General features: G+C 39.4%; 1 protein-coding gene across 1 annotated transcript; it reads left to right on the forward strand.

The window, feature by feature from the left end:
- Nucleotides 1-2: 2 nt before the first annotated feature.
- On the forward strand, nt 3-15375 carry LOC110541437 (zinc finger protein 728-like). The gene is made up of 4 exons (XM_060380363.1): nt 3-201; nt 10023-10149; nt 10587-10682; nt 11493-15375. The coding sequence occupies exons 1-4, from the start codon at nt 166-168 to the stop codon at nt 13940-13942; spliced, it is 2709 nt and encodes a 902-aa protein (XP_060236346.1). The 5' UTR covers nt 3-165; the 3' UTR covers nt 13943-15375.
- Nucleotides 15376-19243: the final 3868 nt, after the last annotated feature.

Consider the following 19243-nt stretch of genomic DNA (forward strand, 5'->3'; position numbering starts at 1 on the left):
GTTCCGCATTCCTTATTCAAATTTCTTTTCCCGCCAAAGTTTGGGGAGTGTCCTCCTCAGCGCTGGGCTTGGATCTCCGTCGTGGAGATTGGTGGGGGTCGCAGCGGCTTCCTGCAGATCTGAGCGACTGTGCGCGGTGGCAGGTCCAGCGCGGAGGGAGCTGACATGGACTGTTTGGGAGACCCGGAAGCTGATATGGAGGTGCTGTGCTGACCTAGGCTGGGCCACTGCTCCTGGGTGCAGGTTTGACCGGGAGAAGGTTAGAAACAATGAGATGTCAAGGGCAGGCTGAGTCTACTGACTGCCTGTGCCTGAGGAGCCGAAGGAAGCTCTACCTAGCTGACCCAGGCTCACATGGCTGTAGTCAGATTTCTCAGGACTCCTAGAACACGTGAACATCTGGTCTCTCCTGTACTTATGTCCGGCCTTGTACTCCTGGTTTGAGTTCACAGAGCTTCCTAAAGGTCCTAGTTTCCAAGGACAGAGAGTCCTGTGAGAGCGATTGTTGTATGGGATGTAGTGCCTTTTCCTTTGGAATGAATTGTTGCCCGACGTTGGACTGGAATCCCTAATGTACACCCCTGTGACCTGAGTCACCACAATACACTGTTTATAGCCGCAGAATAATCTTGGAATGAGCCTATCATTGCACAGTCCACATAATTATGGATTTTTACAGTTGAGTAAAAACTACTGTACAGTGATACCTCATCAATTCTACCAGAGACTGTGTACTGTCTACAATTTGGACTCCTTTTCAGATGTGAGAGATAATGGTGTACTGAGAGAAATGGAGCTCATGAACGCTGGGAGGGGATGGTGTGTCTGAAAGGGAGGGGAGAAATGGCCCTGTTATTCTGGCCGGCTCTTGTTCTTTTGTACTTGCTTTTTTTCTGTCTGTTCACATTATCAGCTGTTTCTCAACTCCCTTAAATGTACTGTCACTGAATGTGGCACCCAGGTTCACTGTCGGTCCCTGAATAGTTCTAGATTTGCCCAAGTTTTTGTGCTGTGTTACAGATAATATAAGATGAATTTGGAAAGTTGAGGCACCCTCAGGGTCTTGTGATTTGCACATAGTAGGTTCCTGATGATGAAAAACCCACAGGTGTTAACAGGTTTAAGAGATAATTTAGCCTGGAGCCATTTGAGTGGCCATGTCTGGGAACACAGATTTGAGGTTACTCCAAATTCCATCCTCCAACATGGAAGTAGTTTCATGGTTTTACAGAACAAAGGATGTCATTAATCAAGGGAAGTTTGAAATACATTGGTGAAGGCCCCAGAGAGGCAGGTATTATTATGAGATGGGGGTGTAGGGCAGGGGGAGCTATTCTAGTCACCTGAGATACTATGATGAAATTCTTAGTTTTTGGACTGATAGTTCTACCCAAGTCAATGGATTCTGGGAGGTTTTTATCTATTGTCACAAGTTGTTTGATCCACTCCAGAGTGAGGCAAGGACTGTTTCTGAAGGGTGAAACCAGCCCAAGGTAAGGCAACTACCCCCTGAACCTGCAACATTACAGGTTGCACAGCCCTGAACGTCCACATGGGCCATCAGTCTCTGCAGACACAGCCTCCTCCCGAGAGTTCTCATTCACAGCCAGGCACAGGTTTTTTTCAGTATTTTCCTTCCACATCCACTCTCCCTGTCTCAGGTGATCATTGCATATATTCTCACTCTTCAGTCAAACCAGGTGTTTTGAGCTGGAGACTGGCTTATGACATTGAAGTCTATACTTAGGAAGCATGGGCTTCAGACCACCTTATCCTGTCTATTGGCATTCTCAGTGAGTTTCCAACCATATATAAGATAGTAGATAGTCCCTAGTTAATGTTGCTACTGTGTAGGAAAAATAATAAATGTATATGAACTGGGAAAAGCTCACTGGCTTGACAGCAGAACAGCATAGAGATGATACAGCAGCATGCTCATATATAACTAATAGGGAGCAAATATTTATATATATTTTGAATTAAACAGCCCTATGATTGAAAAGTAAACTTAAGCCTATTCTATGATTCATCTCTCCTGAATCTGCATTTTGAGAAGTTGTCACGAATCCTGGAGTTCAAAGTCATCCTCTGATTTATAGGCGTTCAAGGTGAGCCTAGGCTAAATGAGATGCTATGTTTTAAAAAGATTCTAAAAAATATATTTTATTCAGTGTAGTAGTTACTTCTGGTTCCTCTCACTTCTGAGCACCAGTGACCTGACAGAAATCCTTGCAATTTACATCTTACTAATTATCAAAACTTACACATGTGCTTAGAGAAGTTCTATTGACTGTGTTTGAAATCTAATTTTCAGTTTTTCACTAGTATCCTTTTGTTAATGACATTGTGTTGATTAGGAACTTGTTTGCATTTACTGTGTGGAGAAAGATTTTCCTCTTTGCGTTTGCGTTGCTTGACTATTCCTCTTTACTTACAGGGAATGTTATTTTATCTTTGCATATTCTTCTCTGTTATTTTCTGTTGTAAATTTGTTTAATGTTTACTGTTGATTATGTTTTAGTAACGCTCCTGTTAATCCTAAACAGCTGTATAACCACATCACCACACAGAGACTGGGATTTATTTAATTAACCTAGATCACAATGCTGGGCAACAGTTATTCCATCCTAAATCTTCAAGCCCATGTAGTTTCCTACTATTCAGATTTTACTATTTATACTTGCTTTTAGTGATTTCTTAGGTCCACTCCATCTGTCTACCTGGTTCCAAGACCTCTCCTCCAGCCTCTGCTCTCCCATCTTCTGCTCTCTCTCCTCCTCTGCCTCCCACTCCTTCCTGTCCTCTGGCTCCGCCCCTCTCCTACCTACTCCATTGCTCAACATTGTGGCTAGTTGTTTTATTTTGGCATGTTTACACAAAGCTGAGACAGGTGATGCTTAGAATAAGTATCACAATGCAATGTCCGGATTGAAACCGGAGAGTAGGGGAGAGAAATTAGCATTTGAATGAACAAAGGTAAGGTGTATACATTTCAAAAGAACATTATACCAATCTTTTTCTGTCATGATCTCATGGTATCTTCTTTAGATTTTACCTGAATTTTTCCAAAACAGAATCCTGGCTCTACAAATGGAAAACGACAGCCACATCTACCATTGTCTTTCACATGTGATATCACAGCCCTCCAGCCAGAAAACTGTTAAAGTGGTATTCCTTTGTCTTCCTCAGGGAGGAGTTCAGGCTCCTATGTTGTGCAGTCCTGCTGTTTTGCAGGCTCATGTCATTTCATCCTAATATTAGTGTGAATGGTGATATGAATGAACAACTTTGATTTTAAGAGACTCAGAAAGTAGTAACTTAGTTATATTTGACAAGTCTTTGGAAAACTCTGAGGTGTTAGGTGATGTCTGAGTATATTTCTGAGGTGTTAGGTGATGGCTGAGTATATTTCAGAGGACATGCAGAGGAGACACAAGTGTTATTTGCATTGATTATTTTCAAAATTATTTATTTATTCATTCATTCATTCATTCACTTTACATTGTGATCATAGTCCCCTCCATTCCAACTTCCCTATTTCTCAGAAAAGGAGACCCCTCTCCCCCCAAAACAAACCCACCCCAGCTCATCAAGTCACATCAGGTCTTGAGCATATCCTCTTCTCCTGTGTGGTCTGGTGAGGCAGCTCCACTAGGGGGAAGTGATCAAAAAGCATGCAACAGAGTCTATGTCAGGAACAGCCGCTGGGACTGATTTGCATGACCTTCAAAGGGAGAAAGTGATAAACCTTAGAAGCATAGGTTGGCATCATTTTCTACTTTTGAGTTAAAATATTTCTCTCGGTGAGTACAAGGACACTTTTCAAATCCATATTTATGTTCTTTCACCTCCCTGATTATTGCCCCACAGTTCTTTCCAGTTTCCCCATGAGGTAATATGTACCCTCCTTGCTGTCTCTGTTGCTCCCTTACAGCATCCCTGCAGGGACCTTTATGGCCACAGTTTACAAGGCAGGGGAGGCTGGAAGGCAGTTTGCCCAACACAACAGGTGTTGGTTCAAATGTCGGGAGTCTGACCTCTACTTGTTTGTTTTAGGCAGGTCTTTGCACAAACACAATTAGGTGAAAAGTCTTCTGGTGATAATTAAGTCAATCCTGTATGCACAACAAAGCATCCATAAATCTCCTTGAGGAACAAAGCTAGCTACATACAGATCATACGTGTCCATGTCCAAGAACATAATCTTTGTCAAGTCTATGGAGATATGTTCTATAGACTGAATGGAAAAAACAGGTTTAAGAATGAATGAGCAAAACTAACAACAGATACCAAAATACCACAAGTTTTAGATTATCCTTAGGGACTATTTTGAAAACCTGTCGTATTCCATAAAAGAAGTCTCTTAGTCGTGTTCCTTGTAGACAACAGAAAAATGGATTTTATTTCTTGATCCCTTCTCCCAGCCTGTGTCTTTAGAATAGTGTTAATTGTCACTGTGTTGCTGATTTTTGGTGTTATTTGTGTTCTTAGTGGCCCCTTGTGTTTTAATAATTTTGTCTTTTTATTCCTTTCTACAGGCTCTTGGCTGTGCTCAGACCTCTCTTCAGCCTAAAATATTGCTTCCTGTATTTTCTGTAGGGTTGGGCTTTCTGTAGTTGTTCTTTCTTTTTCAAGTACCACAGATAATTGTGCTGAGTGTAGTAGCTTAGGTTGAATGTTGTGGTCTTTTAGGCCTTGGAATGCACTTTGCCAGGCTCTTCTGCTTTTCAGAGGTTCCACTGAGAAATTGGCTCTTTTCTAATGTGTTCTTTTGCTTGCAGATTTCAGAATGCCATGAGGATTTTCTTTTCTGATCTTATCCAGTTAGTGTCCTGTATGCTTCTTGCATTTTTATGGGTACATCATTCCTTAGTTCAGGGAAGATTTCCTTTATGATCTTTTTGAAGACCTAGTCTAGGCCATTGCCTTGAGATATTTCTCTCTCATCTATGTCTCTAATTTGAAGGTTTGATCTTTTCCCAGTGTCTAACATTTCCTATGTTTCCTTCCTGCGGATTTCTTTCTTATTTTATTTCATATTCTTAGCTCATTTTATCTAGATCATCTACTTTAAGTCCTTAATCCCATCTTTTCCTGACTTATTCTAAGTGTTTTACTGTTGTTGTTTTGTTTTTGGAGGTTTTTTTTTGTTGTTGTTGTTCTTGGATTATTGGGCTTTTTAAGTCTGTCTTCTCTGCAGCTAGAATTGCCTTCAGTGTTTCTCTTTACTGAATTCCATTTTCAAATCCTGGATTGTCTTTGTCACTTCCATCACTCTTATGTTTTTCTTTCCTTGGGCATCACTCAAGCATTTATTCTCCTTAAGTGCATTTGTCGTTAATGGCACTGAGATGTTTCCTTTTGTCTTTTCTATACTTGATATAGTCTTTGATGAAGTTTATGATTGTGCTCTTAAAATCAGTGTCTTGGTGTTCATCTAAGTACTGTGTATTGGTAAATATTTCTACAGAACTTGTAGGGTATTTTGGGGAGATGCCAGTGTGACCTTCCATACTGTTTATTTTCTATGAGAACTGGGTATTGGGTCTGTAGGAGAAAATGCAGGTATGGTCTAGGAGTCAGTCTACCTGCAACAAACTTAAGTACTGTTTTATCATGTTTGTGTGTCTGACTTCATAACAATTTCCTTTATTCTTTTCTCATCTTAATGAGGTTGGAAATTAACTTCTTTAATTTGCATGAGTTTAAACTAAATCATAAAAGCAAAACAATTGGAATTATGAACACATGTTTAACTTGGGATACTATTCAGCTAAATTAAAGGGTGAACTATGATCATTTGTAACAACATGGATGGTATTTGTGAGCACAGAGTAAAGAGATGAAAGGCAGGAAAGAGGCTGACAACAGGTGAGACTGTTTATTAGTAATCACACAGAGAGGCACCAACTTTCCTAGAAGTGTGGAAGGGGGTTTGTGTGAGGTGAGAAAACTGGCTGGGACCCTTTAGAGCCCCTCACCAGGTGAAGGGCCTGGGAATGAGGAAGTTGCTGCTTAAGGGGCCCCTGCGGGTCTGCAGTCTGCCCTTCCTGGTGTTGTCTGCTTAGTTAAGACAGATTACCTTGGGAGACAGGCTGTCTCCAAAAACGTTCTTCACTGGTTGTACCTGACCGGTAAGGTTGAGGAACGTCAGTTATAATCACAGGGATTCTGCTTGACAAGCAAGACTATCAGATGAGACAGGACATTGTTGGTTCAGCATGTCCCATAAGATGTGTGACCACGCTTCTTGCTCTATCAGACTGAGTCACCTGTGTGTCAGGCACTTCTAGCTGAGATCACTGGAGCTGATCCTCTGTGGTGGTAAAGCAGGACTGATATGAGATTACAGGTGACTGCCTTTTCACTCAAGCAGTCAGGCTCTGATGGGTCAACCTGTCTCTACTTTGACAAACAGTTTGATAGAGAGACCTTGAGAGAGAAAGGTAGACTTTGTGCTACCACAAATTGCCTTACTTCCAAGCTCATCATTCTGTCCTTCTAAAGGGTTGTGACCTTCCTGTCCCGTTACACTCCTCAGTTTCTCATGGGACTGAGTGTGTCTTCCAGTATGTGAGCTAATAAACACTCCTGTCTGTTGAAGGTCAGACTCCTGTCTTTTTTTTCTGTCCTTTGGCTCTTGGTGCTGTCTCAGAAATCCAACAACGCCAGTCAGATGTTGATTCTAAAGAATTTTAAATCATGTGACAGAAGTAGTTTTTAATCCCATTGGCTGGTAACATTGGGAGGAGGAAAGCTGGAGAAACATTGATCAGGAAATGTTCTTCACTTAGATCAGATGAAGGAATCTTAGGGTACTGATTCTGACCTGAACCTGCCAGGCTTCAGCCTTGGATGAAGTCAGGGCCTGAAGAGTGGTGAGGGAGGAATGAGTCAGGCACTGGGAAGAGTTTTACATCCTGAATGACTAGCAGTCTGGGTGCTTCTTTATTTATACAGAACTTACAGGGATAGATGCATTTTATTCCAAACGTAGATCATATAATTTTTGTCCCTGGAAACGTGTTTTAACTTCTGCTTGATCATAAGTTTAGTCGTCATTGATAAATCATGAGACAACAGAATTATCTTTTACAATCAATTTCCCTCATCAATCCCACAACCCAGCTTTTAACAATATCACAGTTTCAAGGGCTTATTTTGCCAAAGCATGACAGCCTGTTCTCAGGCTAGTAGCTCCTGCTGTTTCAAGGACACTAGACAGAAAGAAAACATCCAAGCCAGCCTGGGCAGATTGTCATGTCTCAAGCAGTGTATTATCAACTTTTAATAGTCAGAGTGCTAATTGTCATTAGGACCAGGAAAGTCTTTAGGCCAAAGTTGCTGCAGTTATTATTTACTTTCTGCCATAATACAATGTTCATATTTTATATATCTGTAGAATTTATTTATATGTCTGATCTTGGTATTTTCTTTCTTGGTCATATGATACCACGGTGGCCCTGTATGAGCTAACTTTTTCTAAGAAAGAGAAGTCTTAATACTTTATTCTTTTATCATTTATCCATACCATTCTTTGTCCATCTGTCATAGGAAGAAGCTTTTAATTTGATCCACTGTCAATTTCTCTAGCCTACCATATATTGTTTAACTTTTAAAGTTTACTTTGTTCTGATTGTTTTGTTTCTGACTAAGTGCAGGGGCAGATGTGCCAAGAGGATCTTTGAGTCAGAGCCTCAGAAGGAGGTCTCTGGCATAATTATTTGAGTTACAACCTCCAGGAAATAAGGAAGACCTTCAGATAGGGCCAGATAAGGATATCTCCCTTAAAGTAGGAGGGGCAGTATGGTCAGGACATTCCTGGGGGAAGATGTAAACGATTCATTAGAAAATTTCCATCAATCCAATACCCCCAAGTTGTACAAATAATAACACCCTCTCCCCAAGCATGAGACCTAAATTATACAATGTTGGCAATGAAAGCACAGGATACTTTAGTCACAGCTGCCTTAGGGCTGGCAATCCAGTCTCAGGAGAAGAGTTAGAGCCCCTAGTAACTGCAACATTGATTCCTTCATGGCATTGGATCCTGCGTCACTTGTGCCTGGCCAAGTCCACTGCTAGACAGAGCAAGTTCTAATGTTACCTTTGTCTTTTTATGGGAGTCTCTGAGACAGTCTTGGGTCCATATAAATCCCCACAGTGATTTAATTTTTTGTTAAATTTCCTAGTTATAACTTTCTCATACACTTTGATTCCATTTGACTATCAGTTCATTCATTGTTCTAAGTGCTTTAGGCATTGCTCTAACTAAGCAGCATTTATTGGCTGCTCAAACTCATGTTCCTTGGTACACTGTCATTTGCATCACTCTGTGTCATGCGCAGTAAGCCAGACCTTACTGCCAAGGTGCTACATCAGATGTGTGGTTTCATTTTATTTGTCATTTGTGATATTGCATATTGAGTTTAAAAGTACCTTCTCCACCATGGCTCCTGTGAGAAATGTATGTAATATGTGCTGTATTATAATATAAGCATGGACACTAAAGTGTTTTTTTTCAAACTTTTATTGTTTCTTTCTTCTTCGTCTTCTTCTTTTTTTTTTTTTTTGTTTTTGTTTTTGTTTTTGTTGTGCTGGCTAGATTCATGTGAACTTGAAACAAACCGGAATTATGTGAGTGTAGAAAATTTCAATTTAGTAAATGCCTCTGTAAGATCAGGCTCTGTGATAGCCTGTAGAGCATTTTCTTTATTAGTGATTGATGGGGCATGGCATGGCCTGATAGGGAGGTGCTACCCCTGGGCTGGTGGCCCTGGGTTCTATAAAGAATCAGGCTGAGCAGGCCTCGTATAACAAGCCTGTAAGCAAAACCCCTCCATGACATCTACATCAGCTCCTGTCTCCAGGTTTCTGTCCTGTTGAGTCCCTGTCCTGACTTCCTTCAATGGTGAACAATGCTACAGAAGTGGAAGCACAATGAACCCTTTCCTCCCTGAGTTTGTTTTTGTGAAAAGTTTAAGTTAGCCTGGGTATAACTCCATTTTGAAATAAAGAACTGTCTTGACTGGGAGCTGAATTCAGGTACCAGGAAATATCACAAAATGTGCACTTGGCAGAAAACAAAGTTAACTCTCCTAGCAACAGCCTCCAGGAAATATCATAGAATAAATACTTTATAGAAAATAGAGACAATCTCCCTGGCAATAATCAATGAGAATCGGTTGGGAATCCGGTGGGAAAATTCTCCCTAATGTTTCAAATATATTTCAGAAGAATAGCCATTGTGATTATATGGTTTAGCAATTGTGATTATATGCCTCAGAGAAGGTCACCTCGTCCCTCTAACTTTTACCTACTTCTGTAATGTCAAGGCATGTACCCCCCTGTTTGCTGTCATGGAAACCCCCTGCTTGCAGTCTTTTCCTTTAAAAACACTGCTCACTCAGGGCTTGAGGTCCCACTTCTCTACTGCTGCGTCATTGAGACTTGCTCTCGTAATAAAGCTCTCTTGATATAACATCCAATCGTCTCCTGGTGGTCTCTGAGGGTCCCATGAGCCTAGCATTACAATAGAGTTTCATAGCAGGAATACGAGCTTTAAATAAGGCATATATGTGTTTGTAATTTGGTAGCATACATGCTAAGAGATTGTTGGATCCTCTAACTGCATTTAGTTTGGAGCAGCCATATGGCCTCTCCTTGGAAGAGCAGCCAGTGCTCTTAAGTGTTGAGCTATCTCTTCAGTCCAACATACTGTTTGTAGATGCACTCATTCTCCGTGTTATGGTTCTTAAAAGTATAATATCCATAGGAGTTTCCAGAATCTTCTGCCATTTACATTCCTTAAAGATGAGTACTCTGTAACATCCCAGCACCACATCAGAAGTATTTTAGGAATATTACTTACCTGTATCAGAAGCATTTTCAGCTCTCCTCTCATTCTAGGTGACCTTTAAATTGGTATGGAGAAGCACATGATAACTCTAGGAAATTATGTTATTACTGATGGTTGTAATTAGCATAATGTACAGTAGTCATTATTTTTTTCTTTATTTCAGAATATTCTGTCATTCTCGGATGTGGCCATTTCTTTCTCTGAAGCAGAATGCGAATACCTGGGCCCTGCTCAGTGGAAATTGTACAGGGATGTGATGTTGGAGAATTACAACAATCTTGTCTTCCTGGGTGAGGATCCCTTCTGTGATAAATTCTTAATTAATTGTCAGCGTGAAGTTTGCTCCCTCTGTACAATATCTCATGGGGGCTTGGCCTACTTTTAATGAAAATTAAAAATAATTCCTATACCTTAGAACTGTTTTTCTTGTCTTTCATAACCACCCCTCCACACTTAAATGTATGATTTATATTAGAAAATAGTATGCTTTAAAGAGACCGTCACACCCTTCAGTGTTAAGTCTTCCTTGTAAAAGGGATGTGAAGCTCGGGACCTGCAATTCCTAAGTTTTTCCTAAGGATTCCTTTGTACCCATAGGAAAACACATAAAGAACAAATCCTCTACTCTCCTTTATTGTATCTTCTCCTTATACACACAGTCCTGGAAAGGACGTTTTATTTCCCAGGAGAACCTACTAACAATGTTGTTCCCTTTATCCACAAATAGGTCTTGCTTCCTCTAAGCCATACCTCATCACCTTTCTGGAGCAGAGACAAGAGCCTTCGGATATGAAGAGACAAGCAGCTGCCACCATGCCCCCAGGTATGTCTGAACGAAGGGGTTAGAGGACAGACAGAGTGGGAGATTCAAAGATTCAACAGAAAGTCATTGAGACAAAATGTTCTGGTGAAAATCATCTTTCAAAGATCTTATTTTCTGTCTTTTGCTGTCATGGAAGACATCTATCTGACATTTAGAATGCTTTGAGTTTTATAAGCTTTGTTTTCTTCTACCATAAAGTTAGCTTGTATTTATGGTGACAGACAAAGCTCTGTTGTTTCTGGGTGAACTTTAACTTGGATATTTATTTTCTTCATAATATATACATAAAACTTGTTTCAAATCTTTGAAATTTATTATTTAATATTATTATGGACCATCTTTTTGTGCAGCCTAAGTTTCATAACTTCTAAAACTAAAACTTTGTACTTAGGATATGTGCAAATGTTATATACAGGTATTTCCTAAGTTAAACTATATTTATACTTTGTTTTTATCTAGTCATAATATTTCTGTGTCTGTTTAAGGGGCTGATTTGCATTTGCATAACGTTATTATAGGTTTTCTTGATTGTTGATGTTGTGCCTTCCTTGTTTGACTTTGATTAATACTCCTTTGTTTCTATGTTCTGTATTGTCATGGTCTTCTTACTTTACTGGAAGGTTACATTATTCTCACCTATTGTGTGTTTTAAATTAGGTTTCATTGAATACCAGTATAAAAATTTGAATGTAGCTAATCATTTATATAGAAAAATGCAAGTTTGTGTAAATGTTTGTTTTTAAAAATAAGCATTGTTATCATAAAGAATTTTGCTCAGCTTTCATTCATTCCTCAACTTTTACTCACCAGGGGGAGAATACTATAGATGCAAAGAGTGTGGCAAAGCCTTTGATTGCAAATCAAAATTTAAAAAGCATCAGAGAATTCATTTACATGGAAAACCCTACAAGTGTGAAGAATGTGGCAAAACCTTCCTTTTTTCATCATTATTTTCTGAACACAAGAAAATTCATACAGGAGAAAAACCTTACAAGTGTGAGGTATGTGACAAGGCCTTTCATGATCCATCATTATTTTCTGAACACAAGAGCATTCATACAGGAGAAAAGCCCTACAAATATGAAGTTTGTGGCAAGGCCTTCCATGCTCCATCATTACACTCTAAACACAAGAGAATTCATACTGGAGAAAAACCCTACAAGTGTGAAGTCTGTGGTAAGGCCTTCGAATATCTATCAAAACTTTCTAGACATAAGAAAATTCATACAAGAGAGAAACTGTACAAGTGTGAGGTATGTGGCAAGGCCTTTCATGATCCATTTTTACTTTCTGGACACAAGAAAATTCATATAGAAGACAAACCCTACAAATGTGAAGTATGTGACAAACACTTCCATTATCCATCATTACTTTCTAAACACAAGAGAATACACACTGGAGAAAAACCCTACAAATGTGAAGTTTGTGACAAGGCCTTCCATGTTCCATCATTACTTTCTAAGCACAAGAGAATTCATACTGGAGAAAAACCCTACAAGTGTGAGGTATGTGGCAAGGCCTTTCATTATCCATCAGTACTTTCTGTACACAAGAAAATTCATACAGGAGAAAAACCCTACATGTGTGAAGTCTGTGGCAAGGCCTTTCAAGATCTACCAAAACTTTTTCGACATAAGAAAATTCATACAAGAGAGGAACTATACAAGTGTGAGGTATGTGGCAAGGCCTTTCATGATCCATCATTACTTTCTGAACACAACAGAATTCACGCAGGGAAAAAACCTTACAAGTGTGAAGTATGTGGCAGGAACTTCCATTATCCATCATTGCTTTCTGAACACAGGAGAATTCATACAGGAGAAAAACCCTACAAATGTGAAGTCTGTGGCAAGCACTTTCATTATACATCACTACTGTCTAAACACAGGAAAATACATACTGGAGAAAAACCCTATAGGTGTGAAGTATGTGGCAAGGCTTTCCGTGTTCCATCATTACTTTCTAAACACATGAGAATACATACTGGAGAAAAACCCTACATGTGTGAAGTATGTGGCAAGGACTTCAATTATCAATCATTACTTTCTAAACACAAGAGAATACATACTGGAGAAAAACCCTACAAGTGTGAAGTATGTGGCAAGGCCTTTCATTGTCCGTCATTATGTTCTAAACACAAGAAAATTCATACAGCAGAAAAACCCTACATGTGTGAAGTTTGTGGCAAGCACTTCCATTATCAATCATTACTTTCTAAACACAAGAGAATACATACTGGAGAAAAACCCTACAAGTGTGAAGTATGTGGCAAGGCTTTTCATTGTCCATCATCATGTTCTAAACACAAGAAGATTCATACAAGGGAAAAACCCTACACGTGTGAAGTCTGTGGCAAGGCCTTCCAAGATCTACCAAAACTTTCTCGACATAAGAAAATTCATACAAGAGAGGAACTATACAAGTGTGAGGTATGTGGCAAGGCCTTTCATGATCAATCATTATTTTCTGAACACAAGAGCGTTCATACAGGAGAAAAGCCCTACAAATATGAAGTTTGTGGCAAGGCCTTCCATGCTCCATCATTACACTCTAAACACAAGAGAATTCATACTGGAGAAAAACCCTACAAGTGTGAAGTCTGTGGTAAGGCCTTCGAATATCTATCAAAACTTTCTAGACATAAGAAAATTCATACAAGAGAGAAACTGTACAAGTGTGAGGTATGTGGCAAGGCCTTTCATGATCCATTTTTACTTTCTTCACACAAGAAAATTCATATAGAAGACAAACCCTACAAATGTGAAGTATGTGACAAACACTTCCATTATCCATCATTACTTTCTAAACACAAGAGAATTCATACTGGAGAAAAACCCTACAAATGTGAAGTTTGTGACAAGGCCTTCCATGTTCCATCATTACTTTCTAAACACAAGAGAATTCATACTGGAGAAAAACCTTACAAGTGTGAGGTATGTGGCAAGGCCTTTCATTATCCATCAGTACTTTCTGTACACAAGAAAATTCATACAGGAGAAAAACCCTGCAAATGTGAAGTCTGTGGCAAGGCCTTCCAAGATCTACCAAAACTTTTTCGACATAAGAAAATTCATACAAGAGAGGAACTATACAAGTGTGAGGTATGTGGCAAGGCCTTTCATGATCCATCATTACTTTCTGAACACAACAGAATTCACGCAGGGAAAAAACCTTACAAGTGTGAAGTATGTGGCAGGAACTTCCATTATCGATCATTACTTTCTAGACACAAGAGAATTCACACAGGAGAGAAATGCTAAACTTGTAAAGTATGTGGCCTGGTTTTCAATTGCCCATCATTACTTTCTGAAAGCAATGATATTTGACAGGTGAGAAACCTACAATTGTGAGGTATGTGGCAAGGCCTTTAGAACTTTCCAGATTATTTCTGTTTATTTGATAGCCCATTCAAATGTGAGGAAAGTGGAAAAGCCCTCTCTACAGAGTCAATCCTGTGTCAGCACAAATTAACTCATAATACAGCCTTACAAATATAAAGAATGTAGCAAAGTGCTCAACAATACTAAAAACTTTAATGATCATCAAAGAATTCATTCTGGAGAGACACCCTACAAAAATAAAGAATGCGGCAAAGACTTTAGAAGTTTCACAGCACGTTCTGAAAACCAGATAGTTCTTACTGGAGAGAAACATTATAAGTATGAAGACTGTGGCAAAATTTATTACCAGTCTTCTGATATTAAGCAACATTAAAGAATTCATTTGTGAGAGAAACTACACAAGTGTGAAGAATGTGCCAAGTCTTTTGAACTTACTAAGAACTTTGGAAACTTCATAATCGGACTTAAATGGCACAAGTGAGAAAAATATTGCAAGCCCTTTAATAAGCTTCTATTTCTCAACACAAGGTAATTCAAAATGGAATGAAAAAATATGAATGTCAAAGTGTTCATAAAATGTTTATACTTCTTCAGGTCATAAAAGATTTCAAAGAATTCATTCTGAGTAGAAGTGTATTTGTGTGAGGAATGTGGAATCATACTTTACATAGCACAAAAGAATCAAGAGTAGAGGGCATTCATACACATGTGAAGGATGTAATGAGTTATTTACCAATCAGTCAACATTTCTGACCTCCATAGAATTTATCCTGTAGAGAAACACTGTAACTTTGAAAGCTGTGACAATGCCTTTAAGAGCTCCTCTTCCCTTGAACAAACTAAAGTACTCAGAGCAATAGTCCTCCAAATGTAGAGTGCTGAGAAGATTGTATTTATCATTCACCCTTTATTATACATCAAGGAAGTCACACACGAGTCTCTAGACTATGGCCAGATATTTAGTTGTTTTTCATGCCTGTGTCCACATCATAGTGTTCATATTGGTAAAGTGCACTGCAAATGTTGTGATTATGGCAAGGCCTTTACATAGTTTTCATGTCCTCTGAGACTTCATACTGTGAGAAACTCTACACCTAAATAATGTGGAAAAGTCTTCAGTCATATCACTAATCATCAACACAAATGTCTGCACATCCAAATGATGTGGAGAAGCCTTTGAAAATATTTTTATTCTTCAACACCAATGAATCTTCACTGATGAGATGTTCTGCCAATCCTGATGACCTATGTTACTTCTGCTCTCAACCTCACACAGAGAAGCTGTTATGATATATTAAAATATGCCACCCATACGACTGATCTGTTATGAAAGATATTTATTTGGGGGAAGGGAAGCAGAAGACAGCTAGAGCCTGAGTGACCCATGAGGACAGAATCAGAGAGAGACAGAGATGGGGAGAAAGGGCATCCTAGCAGAGAAAGGGAGAGAACCAAGAGGGAGAGCAAGAGAAAGAAGTGGCAGACTGGTTATACCTAAGTACCTGGTCCAGATGATATCATAGGATGCAGGTACTGACATACGATGTTGTCATGACATAGGTCATATGACATAGGTCCCTAAGGGGAAGTCAGTTAAATGGCATGCACAAATAACATTCCTTCCTTTTTGTTTAATTTAAAAAAAAAAAAAATGAGCTAGGGAAGGGTAACAAAGTGGGAATGAGGACTTTGGAATGCTTCTCATGCAAGGCAAGTTAAAGTATATAAATGTAGGTTCATTGGAAGCAGCTCTTGTTCACCATGCAAGGGGGTGAGAGAGAGGAAAAAAGTAAGAGCATCAAAATGTCTAGATTACATGGTGAGAAGGAGGGGAAGCCTGTGCCCTGGAAAGTTCAGGGCAGAGGGTGGTGTTGCCAGCCATGCCCAGCAGCAGATAGGGACTAAGGGATGCTAGGAGAACCCAGAGCTGTTTGTCCTGGGCCTGAAGCACACAATTCCAGCCTTTTAATAATAAGTGGATAACAGTCAAATCAATCATCTTTAGCTACTTCCTGCTGATACTGGGGTGGAGATAGGGAGGCCAAAAATGTTTCCAAGTCCAGGAAGAGCAGGCTGTTTTGATGCTGTCCAGGATCTGTGAGAATTTCTGCAGTGGGAAGTAAAAGTGCAGGTCCAGCTTGATGCAGACTTCGAGGTTAGCCTGGAGTACTTGTGGGTAGCTGCTTTGGTGATGTGTTGGATGTAGGAAACACCTGGCAGGATACTGGAACATAGATATGGACAGAAGACAAAGTTAAGTATGTTAAGGATAAAATTTCTTTTAGGTATATATTTGAAACTTTTGGGAGAGTGAGCAGAGATGGATGGTTTGACACACACACAAAAAAAAAGAGAGAGAGAGAGAGAGAAAGCTAGAACAGGAAAATAAATCAGTTCTGCCAGACTTTGAGGCAACCCCACAAAGTACAGGAGGACCAGAGAATCGGGGGCACATGGTGGCAGAGCAAGTCATCATGAGGTATGCCAGGGGCCAGGTGGAAGACTCCGAAGGGACACAACCTCATTTAGGATTTTCTGATGTGAGAGAGAAGGAAAGCAGAGTGACCAGGTTGGTAAAAAGTAAAAGATTATTCACCCAAGGGAAGGCATCTGCAGTGAGTGTTAGTGAGAAGCATTAACTGTAGCCTTGAAGGTCATTATTGGGGGTGCCTCTGTTCCCCAGTGAACAGGAGGTACTGGCATTCTCGGACAAAGGGAAGTCTTTATACCAACCAGAAGGGAAGATTCACAGTTCAGCTGGTGTTGGGTGCAGGAATGTAGTAATCAGGTAGTTGGGGGAAGGGGATCCCAAAACCAGGGAAAGGGGGGAGGAATCCCACCTTTTGAGATAGACAATAGGTGCAGTACTTATCTAGAGCCCATTTGACCTGAGAGGTGGGTTCGGATGGATTTGCAGCTTACAAGAATTCCTTTTAATGTTACAAAGGAGATAAAACTTTAGACAATTTAGCATCACCATTGCAATCTGTAGTGAAATATACATTGTAGAAAAGGCAATAGACCTACAGCTTTATGTTAACAGAATAAACTCTATGAACACTCTTTATGGTGAGCTTTGGAAAGGCAGAAGCCTTCAGTGAAGTAGAAAGGGCAAAAGCTCACTTGATCTTAACTTTTAGTATGATTACACAATATGGTAGGGATGCTTAAACAATTCTTAAGTCTGTACTTAAGAGACAAACCAAATGAAATTTAAAATTTACTATGATACTTAGGTGAGACTGCTATGAACAATTATTATCCTTTAGCTAAAGGAATGGTAGCAAGTCACATCTGAGACCTGCTTTTTAGTGTGGTTACAAAGTAGACTGTGGCTATACTAACAGCAGCTCTAGGAATGAGGCTTAAGGCCTGGTCTCCGGTGTATGACAGAGGTAGGCAATATGACTGAGAACTGAGTGTAAAGTTAAAAGAGACCTTTAGCATTACCCTGGGCTTGGTGTGAGGCTGGTGGAAGTTGCTGAATCTAGGACCATTGTTTTCTGCCAGGCCAAGGAGCTCGAAGGCTAGAAGTGTCTGTGGCACCTGTACTGGTTGAGCTTCCATGGCTGGGCACAAAGGACAAGCCTGAAGGGGAGCATTTTGACTTCCAGGGGCCAGTCTTGCCGTCAGGTTAGACATGGCTTGTTGAGATGGCTGGGGACTGGTGTCCTTCCTGGCTGCATTTGAAACAGTTACCTAGCAGAGTTGACTTTGGCTAGACCCCCAAGGACTGGGACATTACAGATCTCTTATTTCCTCTGCAGAAATGCAGACAGCTTCAGAGCAACAGCCAAGGTATGGAGTATAGTTTTATGCTGTATCTGAGCCTATCAGGAAGGCTTCTCTTGGACTTTAAACATCACCCCTGATTGGGGGTTGGAGGGATTCAGGGACCATCCTCAGCTGTTTAGTGAAGATGGCAGTGAGACAATGTCTGCATTTGTAGGCTATAAATATATTTTTGGACATGTTAGAAGACTTGATCATCTATAAGATGACTATTAACTGGCATTTGTTAACCATTAAATATTAGGATTTTAGGTTTTATCCTTGTTAAGTTGGAGCCTTAAAAACAAACACAGTCCATAAAGAGAGTATAACAGTTTTTACATGATTTAGCTTATAAAAAGTCTAAGGCTATATTATAGATTAAATTACTATATTTAGAAACAAAACCAGGATATTTTAACCTTTTTGAGAGTGAAGATAAAGCACAACAACCAAGTTTCGATATAAACAAATGTCTGTCTCTAAAATTAATATATTTTAGTTTAGAGTATCTTTGGAATTATATCATATTTTAAGGGTATCTAGGCAAAAAACATTTATCTAGTAACCCCCAAGTTATGAGTTTTAGAATAAACAACATAATAGAACAGTATAGAACAACTTTAAAATTATATTAGAATTTATTATACCAAACCCATTGATCAGAAAGCCTAGTGGTGATCCCAGATCACAGGCAGCTTGTTAATCTGAATAGACCTTTATAACCTTGAAATTTTAGCATCATATAAAAATTATTTTGGACCAGGGCTTAAAAAATATAGATATGTGTGTGTATATTTATGTGTGTGTGTATATATATATGTGTGTGTGTGTATATATATATGTGTGTGTGTGTGTATATATATATATGGCATGTTGTAAAAATATAACTTTGAATTTATACACAAATTTATACCATTTAAAAGTAGACTTGTAGTTTTGTTACATAAGACTTTAGCAGTAATTTTGTCCAACGTGTACACATCTTAAAAGCAAATTATTTATAGTGGAAAACATTGTATGAAGGTGAAGAACATGGCACATCCTTCCTCAGACAGGGCACTTGTATAGAAGATCAATCCTATGAATGTGATGTGCTGAAAAATGTGAGGTAATGCTTGGAATTAATGTGACATGGTTTTATGTACTGGAGAGAAAAAGTCATTGTTGCCAGAATCAAGCAGATTGCTCATGACTGAGGATATCAATTTGTTATAATACCAAATTATATGCTCCCAAGATATTGGAAATGACAGTTGTATGAGGGAGGAAAGTATAGGTTCTACTAAGAAAAGCTTCCAGCAGTGAGTGGACCATGACTAGGAGAGAGGCTATGTGTCTTTCAGGTGGAGCTGGAAAGGTGGGGCACTCTGTTAATGTTACTATTAGTCATACTCTGGCACTATTAATGATACTCTGCTATGCTTGCAGACAGGAGCCTAGCAGAGT

This window comes from Meriones unguiculatus, chromosome 3, assembly GCF_030254825.1.
Source record: "Meriones unguiculatus strain TT.TT164.6M chromosome 3, Bangor_MerUng_6.1, whole genome shotgun sequence".
In the NCBI taxonomy this organism is placed as follows: Eukaryota; Metazoa; Chordata; class Mammalia; order Rodentia; family Muridae; genus Meriones; species Meriones unguiculatus.

Excerpts from the sequence above, each read along its gene's own strand:
- LOC110541437 (XM_060380363.1), top strand. The coding sequence starts at position 166 with ATGGACTGTTTGGGAGACCCGGAAGCTGATATGGAG. Across the intron at positions 202-10,022 it reads ACCCGGAAGCTGATATGGAG|AATATTCTGTCATTCTCGGA; the intron begins GTGCTGTGCTGA and ends TCTTTATTTCAG. Across the intron at positions 10,683-11,492 it reads AGCTGCCACCATGCCCCCAG|GGGGAGAATACTATAGATGC; the intron begins GTATGTCTGAAC and ends TTTACTCACCAG.